Source organism: Tyto alba, unplaced genomic scaffold (genome assembly GCF_018691265.1).
Source record: "Tyto alba isolate M040663 unplaced genomic scaffold, T.alba_DEE_v4.0 Super-Scaffold_20, whole genome shotgun sequence".
Classification (NCBI taxonomy): Eukaryota; Metazoa; Chordata; class Aves; order Strigiformes; family Tytonidae; genus Tyto; species Tyto alba.
The window spans coordinates 4,303,019-4,327,786 of record NW_024881283.1 but is presented as its reverse complement, the minus strand read 5'-3'; the positions used below and the strand labels follow the sequence as shown (position 1 = coordinate 4,327,786).

At 47.7% G+C, this 24,768-nt stretch overlaps 1 protein-coding gene across 1 annotated transcript; it reads left to right on the top strand.

Annotated features, from left to right (window-relative positions):
* Window positions 1-3,617: 3,617 nt before the first annotated feature.
* Window positions 3,618-9,381, top strand: EDN2 (endothelin 2). Its single transcript, XM_042793711.1, has 5 exons — window positions 3,618-3,810; window positions 4,159-4,291; window positions 5,458-5,577; window positions 6,384-6,500; window positions 7,291-9,381. Exons 1-5 carry the CDS (start codon window positions 3,747-3,749, stop codon window positions 7,400-7,402), a joined length of 546 nt encoding a protein of 181 aa, XP_042649645.1. The 5' UTR covers window positions 3,618-3,746; the 3' UTR covers window positions 7,403-9,381.
* Window positions 9,382-24,768: the final 15,387 nt, after the last annotated feature.

The window sequence follows — 24,768 nt, the reverse complement described above, 5'->3', positions numbered from 1 at the left end:
TCCTGTTTGCTCATTCCTTGTTTCCAAACAGCACATTTCATGAATGCTGCACGGGATGTCTCTTTTCTTGAGCTGTTTTGTCCCTTTCGTCATGTCTGCCTGGAACTCTTCACAATGAAGTGAACAATGTATTCCTACAGTCAGAAACAAAAGGGAAAAAATAACTGCAGGAGGCAAAGCCCATCTTTGGCATTTAGGACCCTGTGTACGCCTTTGTTCCTTCTTTGGAAGCTGTGTTTGTGTAGCACGGACCCGTCCCTCTGCTCCAGCCTGTTGTTTTTCTTAGTGATTTCAGTGTGGTGATAATGCCAGGAGGGTTGGCCCTGGAAGAAGTGGCCCCTGCTCTTTATCAGGGGAACAGGGACAGTTGCAGGAGCAGTGCAGCTTCTCTGTGTCTAGGAGGGCAAGGAGAACCACCACTCCCAGTCCAAGTTGAACCCCCCAGCCCATAGTACGAACAGGGATTGAACATTCAGCCTAAAATGAGTGGCTAATCTTGAAACCACCATAGTTAGATACCAGAATACCACTCTGTGGGCATGGTTGATGCTGAAACAGCTGTCTCACCCTATGTCTGGATGTTCTTCTTCACAGGCCTAAAGGCAAATTGCTTTTTAAAAAGTCATTCCTTTTTTCACAGAGAAATTCTGTAGCTCTGGACAAAGGTCTCTGAGCAGAGCCAGTTCGAAGCAGACCTGGTCAATGCAACCCCAACCCCACCTCTTCTCTGCAGGGTTCCTACGTCTCTGTAACAAACGGGGACTTTCTTCCATAGCCCCACATCCTTTAAGATCTTTGAAACACTGGTGCCAAACATCCATACGTGTGCTGGTCAGGTTTGTGCCTGCCCAACACAGCAGGGTATTTCCTGGAGAAAAAAAGTTAGTGCAAACTCCATTCAGTAGGCATATATGAACAAGCGGGTGTAACACTTGCTCCATTTTCTGCGACAGTGTAAATATCTTGGGATTTATGAGAAATGAAGAAAACAAGTGAGAAGTCTTGGATGAAAGGTCTGGTTTGTAAAAATGTTTTTGCACCTGGCATTAAACACAGATACCTGGCAAATATCTGGGCACTTGTCTTCTAGCAACACAGTAAAAGATCTTTACAGACAGTTACATGTAGCTTCAGGCTCTTCTTGGAAATGTAAGCCAAGTGACAAAGCTATGGCCACAAAGGGAGTCTGGTGAAGGAAATAGATTGAACCCAGATCTCCAAAACCTCAGGTTAACTTGAGAATCTTCTTCCTTCCTGGAGACAGGAGAGGTCTTCATGTGACTAAGTTCTCTCCTAATCATTTCAGTGAGTGAATCCTAGAAAGCCATATTACTGTGGCTTTGTCTCACACTTCGTGCAAATGACTGGTATCACCTTTTCTAAGAAAGAGCCCCTTCTTTAAGCAAAATTATGTCATTTATTCCCCAGCCTTTCCTCTGTGTGGGTAACTACTGCTGTGTTACCTTCCCCACGTCGAGGATATCTTCTTTCACCCTGCAGTGACCAGAATGAGGATCACAGGAACTGGAGCCAAGGGAGATTTATTATATCACTGAACTGGCATCTGGAATGTCACATAGTACCCGAGCTCTGACATAACTCTGAAACTTGGCACAGCTGGAATATGGGCTGTAACAGGTAATGCTGCTATTGTATTTCCCTATTTTCTTTAGAATGATTGTTGCATTGGTACAGAGGCTAAAAACATCCCTCTACTTGTTTGCCTCTCACACTGAATCTTCATTTTATCAGTTAGATCTTTGCCTTCTTACTATTTTAAAACAAAATCTTCATTATTCCTGATTTTCTCAGCCTAACATGTCCTCTACGCTGCAATTTTAGCTCCATTCCCAGATACACATTTTTAATCTGCTCTGGCCCCTTGTGCCCCCTCACTTCATCCCCACTCAGTAAATGGAGCTCTTGACAGTAGCTGTGCTCTCACATGCCGTCAGTCAGAGCTTTGGTGAATAGAACAATATTTTCCCCTGAGCTTATCTTTTCAATCCCACTGAGTTTTCCCCTGCACACATCTTCTGCATGCATTTTGTATGACTAGAGAGGGATCCACACTGCTGCTTGGTCCAAGTGAATGTTAGAGCCTCTTGTCATTGTTTGCAGGAATGCAGCTGTAACCCGTTTTACTTCCATGAGATGCTGTGAGCAGAAGCTATTGCTCAGAATAAAGCAGTTTTCCACACTGGCTCACTGAACTTTTTCTTATGTCTCTTTCCATTCCCTGTGCACATGTTACACTTTGCATGAGACCTCACACTGATTCACTGTAATTGCCATCATCTTACATCTCTTCATGACAACAGTGCAATAAAACCTTAAACTGTTCATTGTAAACAAATAAAAATACACTCCCTTACCTAAGAAGCCTTTAAAAATATAGTGAGAAAGTCAAGCACAGTAGTTCTTGCTGGCTCCCCTAACCTGCTCGTGCTCCTAGGTGTACTCCACTCCCAAGCTTTACCCAACATTGGCGAAGCCTGGAGCTGCCCCTCTGACCGGAGTGGTGGCCCGGGGGGTTTGGGTGCCTGGGAGCTGTTCCCCAGCCCTGTTGTGGTCAGTCCCCCACGCTTCTCTGGGGGACAGCTTCCTCCTTCTGCATGACAGACACGATGGGCAAGATAAAGCCGCTTTGCCTGTCTCCTCGTGCACCCCAGGAGGTGACTCCTGCATTTGATGCTCTCTGCATCCTAAAAATATGCAGATAGTGTCCGTCATTAACGTTGAAGCAAAATCAGACAGCAGCCAATTTTATTGCAAGAAATTTTAATTGCTCAACCTAGCAAAAGACTTTAAACTGATTTAGTGCAAAAGAAGGAGAGAGAAAGCAGGGACTTTCACTTAGCAGTTGTATTTTCTTGAACTGAGTAACGGTTTTACTTGAAATTTAACTTGTCTTGAATTCCACCTACTTTACCCCAGTTAAACCAGCTTTCCTGCACAGACCAAGCTGGCCTGCTAAACCGGGTGGTGTCACTCGCCCCTGGTTTTGCCATGCCCGGAGGAGCAGCGTGGGGCTGCGGCAGCCTGGGGGACCCTCTGCGGGGAAGCGCCTGCTCCACGCGTGGGGCAGTCGGCCCTCGGGCTCCCACGGCTGCCCGCACCCCTCCCGCTCCATCTGCCGGCGGCGGCTGCAAACTACCTCCTGCCTTCCCTCGCTGCCGGCAGGCTCCGACCCCACGCCGCGGGGCGTGAGCAGGCCCCACTCGGGACCCCCCCGGGGGTAGAGACACACATACCCACCCCACCCCCCCCCGAGCACAGGGTACCCCCGCCCACGTCGCCCTCCGCTGCATCCACCCCCCGCCACCTTTCTCCCTGCACAGGCTTCCCGCAGCGTGGGGAGACAGAAGCGCCCACGCGTGTTTCGCGCAGCCTGAGGAGCGGGCGGCGGGGCGGCGCGGGGTTGGCGGGGGGGCGGATAGAAGGGGGGGTACGGGCACGGTTGCCCACGGAGGGGCCGCCCCCCACGCGTGCCCGCGCCCCGCTTGTTTCCCCCGCGGCCGCTCCACGCGGCGGGGCGGAGCGGGGCCGTGACGCGGCGGCGGCGGGGCTATAAAGCACCTGCCAGGCGCCCGCCGGCTCCAGACGCATCGCGGCAGCGCACGGAGAGGCGAGGGGGAGAGAAAAGGGGGGGGGGGGAAAAAAAAAAAAAAAAAAAAGGGGGAGAAAAAACTTTCCCCCCGAAGCTTCCACGTCTCTCCAGCCCCACGGAGGCGAACCCTGCGGCCATGGCCAGCCCCCCCGCCGGCGCCGTGCTGCTGGCGCTCGCCCTCTGCGCCCTCCTGGAAGACGGTGAGCCCCGGGGGTGCCTGTCCCGGCGGGGGGGACCCCTCTGCGCCCCCTCGGCTGAGGGAGTGGGGCTGCGTGGGCTGTCCGGGGTGGGGGGTGTGGGGGGCATTGCATTTGGCTTCGCTGCGCCCTTGCTCCTCCGGGGGGGTCGCCCCTGCAAGCTGCCGGGGTTATGCGAGTCCTGGCTGAGCCCGCAGCCTAAATCGGCGAGGCTGCACCTCCTGCAAAACCGCCGGCGTGTTGCAAGTGCCGTGATCCTGACCGGGGGTGGAATGCAGGGGTGACATCCCGGCGGGCACTCCAGCGCCCTGCACCGAGCCTGCCACTCATCCCTCCCTCCTTCTGCCGCAGGTGGGGGCCACCCGCCGCTGGAGTCCCACCTGGCTGCGCACCCGAGGACCAAGCGATGTTCCTGCAACAGCTGGCTGGATAAGGAATGCATTTACTTCTGTCACCTGGATATCATCTGGGTCAACACACCTGGGTGAGCATGCATGGAGCTTCCAGGGCGTGGGGGGGGGGGGGGGTGGGGGGTGGCTCTGTTGATGAGTAAGTGATTGTACTTTTCTGAGGTTAGATTAGAGGAAGGTGAGAAAGATCCCAGTCCTACAAGGCTCTTGCAGCACCTGCTCCGGAGAGCACTGCAAGTCCAGCCCTTTCCAACATCTAGAAAGGGACAAGCTGTGCTTCTGCTCAGCAGTTTCAGTACAACCCACAGGGGAGCGGGGTGAAAGCACAGGGCGCTGTTTCCTCACGGGTTCATCTTTTTCTGAAGTTCGTACCTCTGCAAGCCAAAAGCAACACCGGGATGTTATAGCTGCAAGTCAGAAAGTTACTCTACCCGCTTGTGAACTGTAACTCAGACTGCTGACTGCCAGTATTGTTAATGAGACAGTGGTGGGCTGGCACTGAAGTCCTGTGGCTGCCAAGTCCTGCCCTCAAGAAAGCTAAAGCAGCTTTCCGAGCAGTTTCAGACCAATGGCCATCACACTGTAGCAAAACACATGTACTCAGGTGTGGTTATAATCATGCTTGCTAACGTGCAATTACAACTCACTGCTTGCTCGGAGAAGAGTTGCAGTCACTGCCAATCCTAAACCCTCTGGGAGAGTAGATTGAGATCAAAGATGGAGTGGGAATGTGCTAACAGCTCTGAAAGCATGCTGTGATCAGAAGAACCTGTTATGGCCCCAAGACGTCTTGATTTGTTCTATGTCCTCTGTGTGAAAACCCATGGGGGGGGGGGGGAAGCCCTGACACCTCTGTGCTTGAGAAACGGGCTGCTTGGGGCTGGTGGACCGGGGCAGCCACGCTCCTCGTGTGCTTTGCCACAGGTGAACTGCCAGCTCACCCGGCCCATGTGGCGACCCTTGCACGGGCACTTGGGCTGCTGAAAGGAGAGAAAATTCCACTCACAACCCAGCACATACTGGCAATCTCCCTGGGAGGGGTAGGGTGGGGAAAACAGTGGTAGGTGGGAGAGGAGCTGGAGTTTAAAGGCTTAGACGTATCAGTGACCTTTTCACCTTATGTCTATAGATGAGTCTTTTATTATCCTGGCACTGTCTTGGCTGCCTCCCAGGACAGTGTTATAAACCTGTTGGCTAATAAAAAGTTAGCTGCATAGCTGATTTCTTTTCTTTTTAACAGACACACCGCTCCCTATGGCTTGGGAAGCCCGCCAAGGCGGCGCAAGAGATCGCTCAGCAGGTGCGAGTGCTCGCACTCGAGGGACAGCATCTGTGCCACCTTCTGCCAGGCGAAGCCTGGGTAAGACAAGGGGGTCCTGGGGATGTCTCTGGGGGCTGCTCGGCGAGGGTGCAAGCAGGCAGTCCAAGCTTAGGAGCTGGAGTAACTCTACAGCCTCCCCAGGAACGGCTGCGCAGCTCTTTGCAAACAGCTGGAACTTGTCTAGTGGCTTTCATACCCCTCCCAAGAGGCCCTGGCAAAGTGTCACTAGGGTGTTTTTATTATACAATAGCCTCTTTACTAGCTGATATGAAGCAATGTTACCTTCATCCCTCCAGCTGCCAGGAGGCTGAGGAAGTGCTGGGTGTGCTGGTGGGAAGGGAGGAGCTGGCAACACTCTGGGAGAGGGACAAGCAGAGGGTGTGAAGCTCTGGGACACCCGGATCTCCTGCACAGCTCAGGTGGAAGAGGCTGCAGGAGACTAGGAGTGCTGTGAGCTGGGACTTGGAAGTCAAATATTTTCTGTGGCCGGATCTTTTCATAGTGCATGTGGGATGTCAGTTGTCTTGCTTCAGACAGTGGCATAGAGGAGCATTTACACTGCGGGCTGCAAAGTCATTGTAGAGACCTGTCATTAATTTCATAGCAAGGCAATAGTTAAAATCCTCAATCATTAAACATGACTGTGAATAGACCGAAGTCTGACAAAAGAGGACAGCAGTAAAAGTGAGCCATGAATAGCTCTCAAATAGCTGCAATTAACCCTTCAAAAACTTGCATTCAACTGTCTTACTCTGTCACTGGTGATGTTAGAACAACACTCCCGCTGGTGCTTAACATAGCGTGGCTGGATGTGAGTGGTTCATGCATCTCATCTTGTTCTTTAGGTACCTCCAGAGTCTGAAGCTCCCAGTGAACTCTGGAGCATCACTGAAGTCTCCGCAGAGCAGTGGCATGAGACCTTCCCTCCTTCCAATCGAAGGAGGCCTGCTGAGAGCTCTCAGGTGAGCATGCCACTTAAACCCACTTTGAACGTCCCTCGTAAGCACTTTAAAATCTGCGGTTGTGACCCCACACTGCAGTTACCACTTGGATTTGACCTGACTTCCCCCTCTTGTCTCCTTTTAAATGAGTAGGCTTGACTATTTCTACTCTCTGTAGAATTGAAGGCTAACAGCTGATGGATCCAGGGTTGCTTGTGTCCTTCCAAAACTAGAGGAATATTACATAAGATGTAACTCTTGATTAAAGTAGGAAGTTCCTCTGATATGGAACAGGGAAATGGATGATGTACAAGAAGGGGGGAAGAGGTGGCATCATGTAGGCAAATGATTGATTGGATAGCAACTTTGGACCAAAGGAAACAGCTGTTCTCACATCACATCAGTGAGTTGTGGAACTCACTGCTGGAAGAGACTGTGGCCTCGAGGAGTGTAAATGAGTTAAAGGGAGTTGGCAAATTGAAGGAGGGTTGGTCTATTGGTGGCAGTTAATCAGATGCAATGGCAACGCTTTCTGAAAGGCAGATCTGGGGAAGCACCACTTGGGTTATGCCCTGCTGCAGGAATCCTTGAATCCTCTGCCACCGGCCACTGGTGGAAGGGGGATGTTGGGCTGGATGGATCTCCACTGTGGCTTAATACAGCTGCAGCTAGAAATTCCCCCTCTTCCTTCTCCCATCTTCTTCCCCAAAATAAATCTTGGTGAGGGGTAGATAAATACCATAATATGGGTTGTTGCTGAGTAGCAGGAAAATGAACTGTAGAAGGAACATTGTGTCTCTCTTGCTTGCAGGGATCTTGCTGTCTCCAGTCTGCAGTTCGGCAACCGTCAGCACCGTTCTCGGAGGAATGCACAGCCAACAGTTTTGCCTTGGAAGAAGAACATCTGGAAGAAGAAGAGATAAGAAACAGGTGCATACCAAGTTCACCAGAAGAATTTGGAGTCCTGTGGGTGCCACTAACTCCGCTGTTGGCAGTTAGAGCTGAAGGAAAGGCCATGAGTGGAAGGGGGAAGAAGTTGAAGTCTTCATGCTCCTGTTGCATGTACCAGTACTGCATGCACTCCAGAGACTGTTGTAAAGGGAAAACTGTCTCTCTATACAGTCATAGATGTGTCGTGGAGCTGAATTGTGCCTTTTTGGATCAGGCAAGGGTCTTGCTGGAGGAGTACTAGCTTAACTCTGCACTGGAGTCCTGGGCAGAGGGTCAGCCCGCGCTGGGCGGTTGAATCACAGACCAGGCTGCTCTGTGCAGCTCTGGACCTGGTGGCACTGGGCCCCCGTCACTGGCCTGGCCTGCTCTGCCTCTGGGGCATGTTTGAGCACAGGTCCAGCTTGGCCCCGTTCAGAGGTGGTTTGGCTGGTCATTGTAGATGGGGGGTAAACTGCCTCCGGCGTGAGCCCACCTTTGCACTTTTTTCTCTTACTTGTCAGACAGCGCGATGTGCGTATGAATGAGACTCCCATGGTAAAACAGCTCCCAGTTTGTATTAAACAAAAAAAAAAATATATATATATATATCATCTAGAAGCCTGAAAGCCGACTGAGTAGTCAGTGGCATTCTTTGGCTGAGAAATTCACTGAAGGGCCATCCTTAAGTGGCTCTTGTATAGGTGGAGGATAGCTTGCTTATACTGGAGCTGGCATCAAAGCCAAGCATGACCCCTGCCATCAGGCGCAGCAGCAGCAGGGGTGGGGGGCTGAAGTGGAGCTGTATTTCTGCAGGGACCCCACGTAGCCTGAGGGAGGGAGCCCCGCTGGGTCCCAGTCAGAGCTGAGCTGCTAGTCTGGATGAGTTCAGTGCTGTGAATCTGTCTCATCCCCATGGACATACCCTCAGCGGGGTAGAGTACTTCCAGCTCTAAACCTAATATCCCAAGCTTACTTTCAGCTCTGCCTGAAAGGAAAAGCTAGGGTCAGAGAAGATGGGTGGTGGGAAAATAGCATGCAAAGTCTTGCTTGCTGCTTCGCTTAGATCAGATCTCTGAGTCGGACTCTATAATAAATCACCAGTGTATGGATAGCATGTCACTGTAAGAAGTGTAACCTGAATAGAGAATGCATTAGTCAAGGGGCAGCCAGGTGGGGTTGATGTGAAGGAAAGGATTGGTAAGAAGAGAGCACAGTACTGTCTGTGCAGCTTTAGAAGAAAGGCTCGGCTTTAAACCCATGCCAGGATCACAGCTGCTTCCCCAGCCACGGAGCAGCATGGTGCTGCTGGCCCAGAGGAGGAAAGGAATAATTTGGGAAAAACACTGAGCCCAAGACCTAGAAAGCAATCTTGCAGGCAAACACAATCTTAAGGCTCCGAAGCTATATCACAGATGCACTTTTGTTTGCCTGGGCGGATTAACTTCTATTATAAATCATGGCTGCAGCTGTCATCTGGTTAGTGCAGATAAATGTTCTCCTGGAACCGCTGTTGGGTCCCCCTTGCTGCCCAGTCCAGTATTACACACGAGCATTTAAAAAGGCTGCTTGAAGTTGTTGGTGGACCAAAATCTGTGGCTGTTGCACGTATAGTCCCATTGGACGTACAGACTACTTTGTTGATTTTGCTTTAAGCCCTAGATGGGGGAAAAATGAGACCAATTGACTGTATCGTAAATGAAACAGCTGACTAATCATTTGGTCCCCAAAGCTGCAGAGAATCTTTTTTATATTTGACCTTCTGAAGGTGTGAGTCATTCGAAAATAAAATCCTGAAAGGGTTTGTTCCAGAGGAAACTTTGCACATGGTTTAATGTGAGCCTAGTAATTTAAAATAAAACTACTGCTGTAAAGTACTATGTATATCTCCTTGTGTGTATAATGTCTCATCTTTAAGTGACTTCTTGCACACATGCCATATGTAGCATCCTGAAATCTGTATATTTATTTAAATCTATTGATTTTTTTTTTTTAGACAGTAATTTGCAAAATTTAATTTGTAATAAATAATGACAAAAGTCAATACCATTTTTCTTCCTTATTTGATGGCTGGGTAGTGGTGGTGGATGAAGTGAAAGAAATCCAGATGGCCAAAGCCCTGTGAAAGGGAGGGGGGCAGCAGGGCTGGGTGAGAATGGGAGGCTGTGTAGTCTTGTGAATGGTCCTGAGCAAATTTCAGTTCAAGGTGAATCCATCTAGCTGACTTAAATATTCCTTAACTTAAAGTAGTATCTTGTTCCTTTCTAGACGTATATGGGAACATAGATGTGACATTGTCCCCAACTTGTGCTCAGGACTGTGGATGCTGAGACCAGCTTGAGTATTTGTGCCAAGGGATCCTGTTAATATTTTCACATGGTTGAGTCCTTTGCCTCAATTCCTCTCAGCAGCTCTGTGACTGGGGGTATCAGCATTGCAGGGACAGAGCAACCACACACACTCCCCTGCACCCAACAACTTTTAGATCTTAATTTTGCTGATTTTTTTTTCTTTTTTTTTAAAGTACAGTGAGAAACCCATCAGCCATTTGATGGTCATCTTTGCATGAAAACTGCACCATGGATTATTCTGGTGCAGCTGGGAGAAGGAAATAAAAAAGAAGCATTAATGTAATAGCTAGCACTGTGCTTGCTGCGTACCCAGAAACCATATCACCTCTTTGTGGGTTTCCATGGCTTCCTGGACAGTAGTTCAGATAGCTACAGCCCCATCCTATCTTATTGTCCAGCTTTCTGGCTAAACTGCATCTCCCCTGGCCAAGCCTCCACTCTGTGACTTGGTATTATAATGTGTGAAAATCAGATTCTTTCAGATGTTTCTATGACAATAGCTTGTAGATTCAGTGACTTTAATGATAAAGGTCTGTGAAAAAAAGGACCTTGAATTACAGATAAAAGAGAAAAAACGGTGCCCTGAAACACTGCATATTTCCTATGTATAATACCTACGGTACAGTTCTCCCTTCTTCTGCTCAACCTTGTTCTGGAACAGGCCTGAAAATTTTACCTGTCTGGGGTAATTTCCATAGTGTCCTGCTTGGATTGATTTCAGGTGGTGTGAATGAGGAAGCTGAGGGCTGCTGGAATCTCATCATTTCCCAGGAAAGATTTCCCCATCATCTGGAATGTCTATTGAGCCAGCCTTGGTCGCAGCCTTTTAGTTGTCTTGCTTAAGTCACAGAAGAACTATGACCTTAGTCAGCCCTTGGCCCCTGAGAACAAAGCATCCCTGTTCAGGCAGCTCGAGACCCAGCTGGCTGTGAGGGTAATAGCACAAGGGGAACATCACATTTGCTGGAGTTGGGACCACAGAGATGCTCTCCAGCCCTGCTACAGTATGTGGGCTTGAAGCAAGACATCCAAACAGGGAGGAAGAAAACTTGAACTAATCCATTTGTGGGTGGGTTGTTGTTTGATTGTTTGGTTGTTTTTTTTCTGGCTCTAAGATCAATGAGCAGAGTAAAATTTGACATTTTCATCACTGAATGATGAAAAATCTTCCAGGGCAGGCTATCCACGTTCACTTGGGGAAACTCTGGACTCACCGGTGAGTACTACAGAAGGAAATATTAGAAGTTGATGTATCTGGAAAACCAGTTTCAAAATACCACAGGCCAGACATCCCAAAAAGTCCCCCAAGACCCTGGTCAGAAAATCTCAGAAGACCTCCTTGCTAGGATCTTATATGAGGCCCCTCAGGTGTCCCATACGTGCTGAAGAACAACCTGAGCCTGGCAGTAACCCCATGGTGTTGCCTGGAACAAGGCCAACATCTGTGCAAAGCCCAGCTCTTCAGGTACAGTTTTAATTACAAGAGCTAATTAGGTATCACCCAAGGGAAGAGTAGAAGGGAGATGCTTAAGAGCATCTTAATTAGGGTGAAAAGGGAGAAGAAAGGACCATGCTTATTCTGACTTTATTGAATTCAGTGATAAAGATTAGCTGAAGTAGGTTGAAGGAGGCATATTTTAAAAATTCTCACATGTAACAGGAAAGAATAGAATAATAAAACTTTATTTTAGAGGAACATCCAGGAAAGCAGACAACTTCTAAAGCCCATTCTAAGTATAAGTGATAGGGTATCTTTCCTAAAATATCACTTTTTAATTGAGCGGTCCTTTTTATGATTGACAATTCCCATAAAAGTGGACTTCTTGTGCCCTGCATGTTGCACTGTTTTTTTTTCTGCAGAAGGAGTTCCTGAAGAAGAGCTCTTTCTAGATGGCCCACAGGCAGCTAACTTCCCTTCTACACCATGGGACAGTTCTGTCCCCATCAGGTTAGGTGATATCCTTTTTGATGGGACTTTGTTTACATCTCATATTTGTTGAACTAATAGTTTCTGCTCTGGAGAAGACATGTTGACGTAAAAATAGAAGGATGCTTTGAGTGAGGGGTATTTGGGTGGATGCCTTTTCAAGGCCAGCCCATTGATAATTCCATGGAAAGAAGCTGTCCGTGGCAGATATCTGCTTTGCTAGAAGGTTTTCCTGCCTGGCATTTTATAATTTTGCACTGTTTTGGTCTGGATACCCTGCAGAAGAGCTGGGCCTTGTGAAATAAGACCTAAGGTACAACAAGAGGGGAAGTGACACTGAATAATAGGTGCAGGGTCACACTTTGCCATGGGTCAGCAGCTGTTCCCTGTGCCTTTGATTTTGGCATTTCTGGCCTGAGCTGCAAGGTCAGTGGCTCTGTGGAGATTGGAGTATGATCCAGCAGTATATATCCCCCAGATAGTACTGGTGGCCTTTCCAGCATCTCTGTCTCTTGCTATAGGATTCAATCTCTTCCAGAAATCTTGCACTCCTGCATGTGACTAAAGCCAAAGCTACAAGGCACTGAGGCAGGTATTCTGCAAAAGGTCTTTTCTCTGGGAAATACCTCCTGTGAGCACTTGTGCTATAATTCCAAGCTTAGAATAATGTAACTTGGTGGAATGGAAGCTTCTTAGTGTCCTCCATCACCGAGAAGTTCTGCAGTCACCTCGGCCATGGCCAGGGTGCAGCCCTCTGGTTTGGCTTGCACCCTTCAGACTGTGGCAGGATATGGCACGTGTCAATGGGTAGTTCTAGCCAAGGAAACAGAGGGATTGATTAAACTTATGTGTTTAAAGTTGCCAAATCTTGTCTCTAGCCCCACTATACTTGGGTATGAAGATTATTGACTTGACGGGTTGTCTTGATCTGGCTGGAGTAAGGAACAAGTGCATCTACAGTGGATATCAGCTTCATAATTTGTACCTTCTGCCACAGGCTGGTGAAATCTCTGTGGTCAGCGGCATCCCACATCTTCAGGATCTCCTCGCTGTGGGGCAAGGAAAGTCATGAGCTCTTTGGATGTCATGTGAAGGTATAGGCATCACATGTATAATGATCACAGCCTGTCTTATCTGATTCAGGCAATAATGAAGTATAAAACACTGAAATCCCTCCTGTGGGAACTAGATCTCAAGTTTAACCCTTAATCACTTCCTTTAAGAGGGGATTGGTAGGAAAGCTGAGGCAGTCAGAGCTGGCATAAAACTGTTGGGTGAAGTACATATCGATCCGTCACAGCTTCCTCTGACAGCAGGAGCATTCTACTGCCTATAAGCCTGTTCAAAGCCCTTTATTCAACCTCACACCTGCTTACTGATGAGTAACTGGGTATCTCTCACCCATCTAACTTCTGTAGGACCTGTGAGGAGACCACTCCCTTGTTGAAAGGAAACAGGGTGCTCTTCTTCAAAGCATTGCTCCATCAGGTTGCCCTGCAAAAGTGAGATGGTTTCACTGGCCTCCCTGAGGGAAAAGCATCTTGAAGTGGTAAGGCTGACTTAACAACCTGCAACAGCACAATTCTGCACCCTTTGGTCCTCATCCCTCCTTTCCCCTCTAGCATTGACTGTGATACTAGATTAAACCCTGGTGGGAAAACTAAGCTGGTAGAAAGCCAGCTGAGGAGAAACAAGGGAGGATGTTTCTGATGGTCTTCAGCTGGGTCAGGTGAAACCAGAGCTGACAGATGAAGCCCCATGAGCAGCTGGGGTGCTTATGCAGTGGAAGGGCAGCTTCCCTTTCACCTTCTGCTGTGATCCCAGGGGATGCACGCTGCCGAGACGAGGAGCACAGAGGGGAAAACTGCTTGTTTTCTGATTTAAACAAACTCTCTATCTCCAGGTGCGTTGGTGGAGGGAGGATGCCACTGGCTCACTTAGAGTCTGTGTTGGAAATTGTCATTCTTGTAGTGCATCTGGAGCGTGATGGAAGCATCTGGAAGAACAGCTCGGTGTGTAGTTGGTGTAGTCTGGAGGACAGGGTATGAACACCTCGTTGAGCAGCTTTCCTTTGTGAACTAATGGGAAAACATCTGAAGTGCTGCATTCCAAAAAAAGAATAACAAGGATGATCAGAAAGACTTTCACGAACTCCAGGGTCTCTTGTCTGTGGTGAGGTTGTTCTGGGAATATACCTAGGAGTTGTGAATCTACCAGAGGCTAGAAAATCATCTTCCCTTTCCTTCCAAAGACAGAGATCTCCCTTCAGAGCATATCCATACATTCATTTTGTTATGACTCTAATAGCACGTTATTTGCAATATTTGTTAACCAATTCAATAAGTCACCCTGATGGCTTTTTTTTTTTTTTTTTTTGTAGTTTTCAATACATGCTATGAAAATCTCCAAGACTTCATTTCAGCAGTGAGACCATAACAGTTTAGACAAGATCTGAAATGGTGAATAACCCTCTCCCTGGAGATTTGATGGCAAATACGAGGTATGCCTCTGTGACTTTATTATTAAAACAGAATGATCTCCCTCCAGCCCCGTTGGAGGGGGAGGAGGAGGGAGCACACATGGAGCAATTAAGAAAAATGTCTTTGACCTTCAGCAACTTAATCAGCTGCCAGTGTTCTTCCTAATAGTGTGCTAATGGTTAAGTTCTTCTGGATGCCATAAAAAGTGCTATAACTGGAGGCTACAATAAAGTACTGATCAACCCATCAAGTGAGTCAATCCAAAAGTAATATCTGTCTTTGTAATGACTATAATAAAACCTATGCCAAAGCCAGGAGATGACGTGAATAAGAATGCTGCTTAATTATGCTGGGCTGCAATGCTGGGTGAATTTGCCACACTTCTGCAAGCTTGCTCTTGGGTGACATTCCCACTCCTGCCTAGGAAAGCCAAACTTTGTATTTGTGTGGCCAGTGCCCTGAGGACAGTCCTAAGAGGTTTGGGCAGGTGACATCTCTATCCAAGCTGTGTAGAGTTTTGGTGCGGAAAGAGCTGTTGAATATGGGATGGGGCTGTTCATCACAGCAGTAACTTCACTGACAAAAAGCAGGATGGAGGCATAACTGCAATTTCCTTTTTGAGAGATTGGGGATTGGAAGAGGAGAAAGGGTGTTTATAAATTTAATGTATTCCAGTGTTAGACAGAGTCTAATATTTAATGCCATGGTATTGAAATAGGGTGAAAGTTCACTGAAGCACACAACACAGCACCATGGGATGAGGTAGTTGAGTTCTATGCTAAAAGGGGATAGATGTAATGATGCAGAAAGCACTCCTGGCAGAGGGAAAGGCCTGGGTGAATCAGGGAGACCCTCCCTGGTGCTGGGGATGGAGCGGAGGAGCTGACAGAGGCTGAACACTGTCCCTGAGTATCTACCATGAAGGAGGCAATGATAAAGTGACCTTCAAAGGTACCTCATAGGATAACAGGAGCAGAGGGGCTGGAGGAGCCTCCCATGCATGCTGCCTTTTCTTCTATCTGAGAGCTGAGGGCACTCGGCACCCCCAGGCAGCTGCTCACCTCTTGCAGGATGGAGCACAACCCACACTGGGCTTTCTCTCTGACCCCCATGACTTTTACAAATCAAGTTTTGCCTGTCTTATCCCTTGTAAAGGCACAGGTGAATAAGGGGGTCACTGTGCAGTGAGTAAACCAACACTGGGATCTTAAACCTCCCTGCTTTGGGAATTGTCCTGTCCACAGACATCAGGGGAATCGGATGGAACACGGAGGGACAGCAGGTGCCACATCTGAGACACCTGATGCTATCGATGGAAGGATGGCAGTTCTTTTCCTACAAAACACAGCCAGTGTTTTGGGATCCTTCTGAGCACAAAGCTGCTCTCCAGGATGCTAAGAAGCAGGAACCTAATTCACAAACCCAGCATGGAGCTGGTGGAAAACATGCTGCAGCCTTTCAAGGAATTGTGAAGCGGATTCCTCCCCCTTTGGTAAAGAAAACAGGATGCAGGCCACATTCCTGCTCGCATAGACAAGGCTCTCCACACCAGCACAAACACATTTTCTCAGTTCCAATTAAACCCTGGCTTTATATCACCTTGCTGCTGATAAGGGTCTGATTAATGGATGAATTGTCCTTTTTTTTTTTTTTTTTTTTTTAATAAAGTCTCTGGTGCTAATTGTTTTTTCCCTCTCCCATTTCTTGTTTAAAAGGCGCTTTCGAGGAGGGCTGCTGATTATGCTGGAAGTTGTATGGGAACACTTAGTCTCTTCCTGGTTTTGTTTTTGGGGCTAACTGCTGCCACTGAGACTAGCAGGTCCAATAGACAAATCACCTCTGCGGATAACCGGCAAAATCCTGCCCTTGTGCCTCCCGATAAACAAGTGCAGATTCATGTGTTTGTTCATGACACAGAAAGCAGCCAGAACAATGATTTGGTGACTTTTTGCCAGTGTTGTTTCCTCTAGAGAGCCGACTTCCCTTGCGGAGCCTCAGGTGCATAGCAACAGCTCAGCAAAACAAAAGCCAACCACTGCAAGGCACTAGAAAAATATTATCCCAGTCCGAAGGGTGGGGCTCACCTTCCCCCGGTGCTGGGATCAGCCCCAACGCCAAGCCTTCCCGCGCTGCAGCCGTGTGCATGCCAGGCTAATTAGCTAACCATTCTTCTCCCAGGTAAAGCTGCCGGAGCGCTACGAGAGGCGGTTTCTCCTCCAAGCCCGTGGGGGACGGGGCGATGATGTACATATGTGTCATGGTTTAAACAAAGGGCCAGCGTCTTAATTTAAATATATGGTTTCCTCAGTCATCAAAGCACCTTTGCTCTCTGCCCTCCATGGGGTAATGGCAGTTGGGAATGGCTCCATCACCATGTTCACTGTCCAGCCTCTAAGATGCAGAGTCTTGAGCAGAGATGTGATCAGGGAGCCACACTGTTGCTCGTGCCCCAGCCCTGGTGCAGGTAAGAAGTCAGGTCCTACAGATCCTGGCTCCTACAGAGCTGACACCAAGATCTAGCAAGGACACGTGGGACTTGGCCTCTGGAGTGTCCCTGAGCATCATTCTTGTCTGTGCTGGAGCAGTTCAGCTCTGCACTGTCACTGTGTCCCCGGGGAAGCTTGCTAGGAGACGGTGTTGAAATGACTGATAGAGCAGAAATGCCTGAGCCCCTGAACTTCTCTCCTAGACATGCCAGCAGAGGGGAAGCACAGCCAAGGAGCTCGGAGGGGCAGGATGTGAAGGAGACCAGCAAAATCAGTGACTGATAAAGCAAATGGAAATTGTGAACAAAGAAGGAATCAGCCAGTCTGGGCCAGTGGGGCTGAAGATCTCTGAGTTAATGGGGAAAACACTCTGCTAGAAGTCCTGTCTAGTGCATGGCAGGCTGCTATCATGCTCTCTGGGCTGGTCTTACCTGTAGGAAACTTTTGAATCTCCCTGTGCTGCTGTGCCCCCTCGGGCACTTGCTGTGTGGTGAAGCATTAGCTGTGTGCTTGCAGTGTTCAGGGTGTCTGTGACCCAGTTCACACCATCACATTTTCTCACGTTGTACAGCACTGCCCTGCTGATTGCTCCCCGGCATTTGCTGATGGATGACTGACATTGCCCAGTCAGGCTGGCCTTTTCCTTTCCTCTTCTATTTCCACATTTCCCCGACTAAAGCTTTCCACACTTTCCCCATCTCCATCCCATGGCTGTGGTCCCCTACTCTGTTTTTCCTTCCCCTTTTTTTATCTTTCTACTTTTTTTTTGATGTTATGACTATGCCATGATTATTTCAATTCTTTTTCTTTCACCTTTTCCTCTCAACTCTTCCTTGCTTATCTAATTTGTTTCCCACAGGTGATGAGTTTTTATATTTAAGTCAAAAAGAGGACATCAGAGCAAGAAGAGGGATGGGTGAGACATATCAAGACAGGAGTCGTGGAGCAATGAAAGAGAGAGAAGCAACATGAATGGGCAGCTCAATGTCAGCTCATGTTTGTGGGGTAAGCAATGAAATGAATGTCACAGTGTCTATGTCCATATTGCTAAGGGCACCCGCCACACAGGGCGATCCTCATCCCCTGACCTGGTGGGGATGAGCAGCTCATGTCCCACTGCTCAGGGGGGGTCCTTCAGGGAACAGCGCCCGGGTCCCTGTGCATGGCTCTTTTCTGAGCTTTTCTGAAATCTTCTTGTTTTTGTAGTGGTTTCTCAGGTCACAATGACGGTTTTGTCACAGTGTGATGTTTCTGCTGCACAATGCTGAGGACATGTGCTGTGTGTTTTAAAACCCAGCAGGAGGGCATGGGGGAGAGCTTGTAGGCACCCAGTCTGCTGGGAGAGATTGGGATGGAGAACAGCCTGATGCTCGCTGCCTGCGGGGAGCTGTTCTTGGAGCACGTTGTCCTCAGAACCACATCTGCTTTGCTTCAGAGAGGGTGAGCTGATGCATCTGACAGTACAGGCATAGCTGGTATAAATCAGCTGTACAGGGCATTGGAGGGATGCTCTGAGGAAGAGCCGTGTAATCAGGAGTCCCCTGAGCACTCAGGGGAAAGCGACACCAAGTCTGCCGGTAGCTGTGCCCAGCTCTGGGTGGTGTGAGGGACCCCAGAGCCTGCTCGGTGGAAAGGGACCTCACGCCACAGGTACGGCCTCTGTGGGCTACGGACAGGAGACTGGGAGATGTGGGCTTCTCACAGAGATGTCTGAAGGAGACTTGACCAAAGTCTTCTTGAGGTAAAGATTTATGGTGTGTTGTGTCCAGCACAGGGCACTGAAAGGAGCCGTGACAGGGCACAGGAGGAATTCTTCAGCCTGCGCTAGACGAGGTGTCAAACCAGATGGTTCACATGGGTCTGTCCAACCTCACAGTCTCCCAGGTGTCACTGCAAAGGCAAGTGGGAATGGAGGAGAAGTTCTGCAGATGATGGAGTGAATTGGCAAGCTGTCATCTTTCTTGGCTCTTAGGGGGAACGAGTGAGAAGTTGGCACACCGGGACTGCAGGGGTTGCAGAGAGATTTCAAGGAGCAGCTGCAGAGCCAGGACTGTCACTGCAAAGTTTTATCCAAGTTTCTTAGGAAAATTGACCAAAACACAGTCCTTGACAGCCTTAAAGCCTCAGGGTGGGTATGGGGTTTTGCTTCCTCGTTCTCATCATCTTCTTCACAGCATTGCAGGACAGGGAGCTGCAGGCATTCCCCCCATGGACGCTTTGGACAGGACGCTGCTGCCTTATTGGGGAAACAGGTGATGCTTCATGCTGCCTGAATGTTTTATACTGAGAAAAGACCTTAATTTTTCTTAGCTGCTGGAGCAACAATTAGCAGACTTAGTCCTCTTGTGAAAATGGTTATAGGTAGGGCTCTCAGCTCACAACTGGAGCTGTCACCAGGCCCGGTGTTTGGAAGCACATGAGGCTGGCTGCCTTCATGTCTGTTCTCACTGCCAGGAAAGAGACTGGGGACATTTTTCTGTGTGTTGTGTGTACTTGACATGTGTGGGACACAGAAATATTTGCACACACATGCTCAAGGGGATGGGCACAGAGATGTAAAAAGATACAGGTACAAGCTCTAAATGCTAGTCCACTGTCCACCAATGCATTCTAAGCATAGACATGCAAAACTTGATTTGTAGCATCATCACTCTTTCTACAGAAACCCAGTTTGTTCACAGCTGCTTTCAGTTCTAAATGCTCAGAAATGTCTTAGAATGGGGTTTTGGGTCCATCCAGAGCTCTCCTTTTCTCCCTCTGTTATCGCTAATAGCATGGTACAGGACACCTTGAAAGAGCAGCACAAAGAGCAAAACAGTTTGATGACTACCTGCCCTTCACTGAGCATCTGCATGGAGTTGCACAAATTCTCTCGTACAGAGGAACTGAGGCATCTGAAGGTGCATATAATAGCAAAAGGAGGCAAAGAGCCAGAGAATGGAGAGTCTCAGAGATGGGGCTGGGAGCCTTGCACCAGCTGTGGAGCAAAGCAGGAGTCACCATGGATCCCTGCGATGTGTAGACCTGGGGAAGGCTCCCACCAGACATTAGAGGTGTTAAAAAGCTGGGGACGTTCAGCATGCTGGTGCTGCAGTTTGTCTGTCCTTCCTTCTTGCTACCTCAATGGCCTCAGGATTGCATTGCTGTTGTTTCTGTGCAGTTGGATGCTGTTGTTAAGCTGATAAACAGAGATAAATACTCCAGCTGCTCTTCTTGCAGGACCACATCCAAATTCTGAATGTTGGAAGATCATCCAGTATGGGATGGTGCATGCACAGGCAGAGATGAATGTGACAGGCACTTAGGAGTCCCTTGGACAGAGGGGTATGTGTTGTAGGTGAATGGCTGGACAGTCAGATTCTTCCCCTTGAGGACTTGTTCCTTCCCAGTGTGTTGTATGATGTATAAAAGCCTCAAGTAAAAGGTGTTAAGCAAATACCAAGCACTCATACACGTCTTAAATATACAGAGGAAATAATCCTCCTTGTTGTCCTGGGAGTGTGTCAACTCCTAGGCCAGACATGGCAAGGCACGTGGGGCTAAGCATGGCCAGAAGTGTATGTGAAGGTATGCTGCTTCACATGCACCTCGCTTTGGCAGGTGCACTGGTGTGCTCTGACCATGCCATTCCCTTGTAAAAAGAGGAGCCAAAGCAACTAAGGCTGTTACCCCTTTGCACCATCCTCTTTTCACCTTTCTGCTCAACTATACCTTAAGCTGCTCTACAAAGTCACGTCATTTTGGCTTCTGAGAGGTGAGCTGGAGGGTTTCAGTGGGGGACAGTTGGAGAGTTTTTATGGCCATGACTCCATGAGACACAGGCATAAAGCTTGATCAAAGGTATGAAAATTGGGAAAAATTGAAGTGCAGTCTACTTAGGTAAAGGACACTGCAAAAGTTTTAGGCACTAGGAAGTACACAGATCAGCTACTATTTTATTGGTTATATCCCTAGAGGCGTTAGTAGAATACTTTTCCACAAAGTTCAGAAATTTAAAGGATCATGAATTTGTATGAAAATTACTTTAGTATAACACTGATTTCAACATCTGGCTGTACAGAAGAATGTCAGTGTGGATGTTTTTAAGTTGCTTTTTTGATGTCAAATCAGCAAATGTCATTTCTGAAGTGTGCTTTTCAACAGAGGAACATACTTTAATCTTTGTGAAAAGAATGGAGTGCCACATCACACCATGACTCTGGGAGTTGGGGATTCGAGGAAGATGTCACATACAGGTTGTAACACCAATTGCTACATCCTGGTCTCCGGGAGGGATCCTACTTTCCAGTTAGAAACCTGAAGCCTTAGTCCAACTGGACAGATTTTTTTATATATCTTGAAAAAACCCACACTTTTCCCACTTGTGAAGACCTTCAGCCTTGGATGTGTGTTTTGATAAGCTGGATGCCCAGTGCCCTACTGCCTGAACTGTGATCGATCTGCCCTCTCTGACTGGGGGTAGCAGAGCGTGGGAGAGTGTGGGCAAGTTGGAACAACACCTCCACAGCTGAGGCTGTCTTCAGGGGCTGCTCTCTCTGTGTCACCTTTGAATTTTAGCCAATTAGTCTTTAGAATGTGATTTAAATATTGTTGCTAATGTTAATGTAGAGTGTGCATGTTTTGATATTTACAGTTTGCCTGCAGGGTGGGAATAATACTTGTCATCCTGAGAGGAGAAGGAGCAGCAGGGCCTGGACACCTGGCAATAAAGAATAGAAGTTTGCCACCCGTCAGTGATGTGAAGTCCTCCTTGAGATCCTGCTTATAACACTTAACCACCTGAATTGATAAGTCTGTAGCTTTCTTTCTGCAGAACCCCTTGATAATGAGTGGCAGCACAGAACATCATCTCACTCTGGTGTGTGCCTCAAACCTGCCCTGAGATGGCTTCTGCTAGGGAGAGAGAGCAAGACAGGCCCTGGTGGTCCTGGTGTCCTCTGCCGTCCTGGTCTTGGAAAAAGCCACGTGTGACTGGCATCAGGAAGGTGATTTCTTTAGATCATTCCACACTGTGCAGCTCTCAGTCAAAGGTTTAAATGAACCTCTATATACAACATATGGAAAAAGCTTTCTATAGCTTGAGTGGCATGGGAGGGGGGATGATGGTGGAGTCTGTAGCATGTGTAGGGTGAATTACCCAATTTGTCTGTGGGTCTTGGCACTGATCCAGCAGAAGGCATTACTTATCATGAGGTTCAGTGCTGCACTGGCTAAACAGGGGTGGAAATCCTGAGCCCTGTTTGACACGTTGGTCCCCCAACTCAGCAAAGTGGAGAAGAGCACCTTGGATGGGACTGATGACACTCAGCACCTAGGTGCAGAGCCCAGTCTGTAGGAGATGGCCAGGTGGGGACAGTGTGAGTGTTCTGCATGAGCCAGGTTCAAGGCTGCCTGGAGGTGCCACTGGGAGGTGGATTTGGACCCTGAAATGGCTGTCTGTGATTTTTTGCCTAGCCTATGCCTTTCTATGCTAAAGTGGGCTCCTATTTATGTCTTCTCCAGCAGCACAAGACCCTGGTTAGATCACTGATTGACTGGAGGAGCTGACTGTGCAGAATGTCCAGACACTCCTCCACTCGAAGACGTTTAAACCTGCTTCTCCAAAAGGCCTGACAACCAGTCTGGGAGATTTTCTAGGTGGAAGCATTTTCCACCTCTTCTGTGAATCTGGGAGTCTGCTAGGATTCAAGGATTCAAGCTGTCCTGCTCCAGAGGTGAGTGCTGTAATGACTGCCGGTTGCCACAGGCTGGAGAACCAGGGACAGTGTTGCACCCCAAATGGCCTTGAGTTATGGAGACATAGGAATGCTGTTGATCATAGGCAGGAGGTGTGTAGGGAGATTTCTACCTTAAACCTTTGTCCTCTAGGATATCTCAAGGGCCTAAGATCACACAAAGCTTTCCTGGATCACATTCCACATTTTCCTATCTATTATCACCCGTTAGGTCCTGCCCATCAACATTGTCGTAACCTTCTGGGTTTCATTTGTTGACTTAGGAGAAAGAGGCTGTTAAAAGCCTGGTTGGACATACTAAATCAGAACAGCCTTCTCTTTGGCTTCACAGATAGATCCATCAGCTGTTTTGTGCTCCACTTCCTTTTGTATCCATGTCTTCAGAGGCAGAAGATGGATGCTGTTGCTGCCAGCATGGGGAAGCCTGCTGCTGCCACACTGGACAAAATTCTGAATCTGATAGGGCAGTTTGAAACAGTGTTTTGCTTATGACGGTAACCAGCCAGGAATGAAGCGACAGTCAGCAGTGTATCCTTCTGTTGATCTACCTATGACACAGATTTAGAAAATTATCTGGTATTTAAAGAAGTAATTCTGAAAACAAGGGATGGTGTTTCAAGGAAATTTATTATGGTTTATCGTCAGTCAAGCATTGTAACTCTTGTCCTGCTTTGAGACTGTGAATTATTAACTCGGTTTGCCTCACTGCAGCATGAACAAGTTTTATGCATTATTTTAACTACATTTGTTACTTGAAAAGCTAGGCACCTGCTCCTTAGAGTGTATCCACCTGCTACTGTAACAGCTAGCTGAATTGGACCTTCACCTGAACTAAATAAGCCTTGCCTTCTTGGCTTTTGCATTTACTGCAGAAGATCTCATTTTGAACATCATTTGCAAGCAGTAATGAACTAGTCATGGTGGAAAGCAGAACTCTGACACCTTCAAGTCCTGGTCACTGACATCTGCAGCATGCAGACCAGACTGAGCCAGTCCTTCACAAATGAAAAAGCACTTTAATTTTACTTGAAATGTTTAAAATGCTTGGTAAGTCTTCCTTTTACTCTCTTAAGACCTGTGCCATCACCAGGAGAGGAGCCATCAGAGACTGTTCCCTCTAATGCTCTTCCTGGCTTGACTTACTCTGAAGTAACATAAGGAGATCTAACTCTTCTGGGTCTAGTACTTTCACTCTAAATTATATATTCTTATAAAGACATACATATAAAACAAAGACCTCCAATAGATGGATTATTCCAGTGCCAAGACAAGTGCACTTATTCTGTTCTGTCTGCTTTTTGTATTGGTTTATGCCCACATGATTTAGAGAAAAGTTCACTGAAACATTTTAAGGCAGCTTTAAGTGTAGACAAAGATTTTTTTTTGGTAATATAGTGCTTGGCAGGAATGTTTGGCCATGTTAATATGTGTATGACAGTGACAGAGGAAGAAGGGAAAACAGAAGAAAATGATACTTTAAACATCTTTAAAAGGCTGTAGCAGCTTTCTGCATAGAAACATCATTATTTGACTGTCCCATACTTGAGCAGCATGTGCCTGAAGCGAAGGGCAAGTGGTTCAGAAGCAGCAGTGTTTACATGAAATATGTGCTTGAGACGCTTTGGGCTGCAACCCTGCTCTCTACAGAGCCTTTCATTCTGCCAGCTCCAGAAATGGCTAAAAATGGAGTAACTTCTACAGGGAGCAGCTAGTCAGAGGCACCTGCTTGCAGGACTAAGGAAAACCTTCCTTGTCCTCAGTCTGTTCTTGTTCTGTTCTTGGTCTCACATGAAATCGTGCTCTTACAGCAAGGATCTGCCTTGGAAGGCAGGGAGTGGGTGGTGGTGGTGAGGTTGCAAGGACATAAGAAATGCATTCCCAGTACACAAGTTTGTGGGTTACTGAGCTTTAATCCTTTCCCAGAGTCAGGACAGAAATGTGTCAGTTGTGGAATTAAGATCAAAATGCCAAGGTTCTGGGTTTCTTGGAGAAGAGGAGGGATCTGAAGAGACCACTTTGGTAATATAATATTTTAACTAGGCAACTATCTGAAACCTGCTGAAGTTTGAGATTTAAAGACCAGTCTATACAGTGATGAGGTCACTGCCTGCGGCCAGCAAGGTGGTTTGAGGTTAAAAACAGTACAGCTGTAACTTTGGACCAGACCCACTTGAGTGGCAAGGTTTGTCTGTAGGAAAGAAAGGAGCCTAGTTTTGGAAAAGGGAGTTTTCTCTTTGATAATCCGAAAAATGAAGACTTGACTTGGTGCCATGAGTAGGTCCTTGAACACAAGATGTTTTACGAGAACAGCTTTTTGCCCTTGTTGACAAAACATACTGGCATTCTGTCTTTGGTTTGCATGCTTTAAGACAGGGTGGAGATG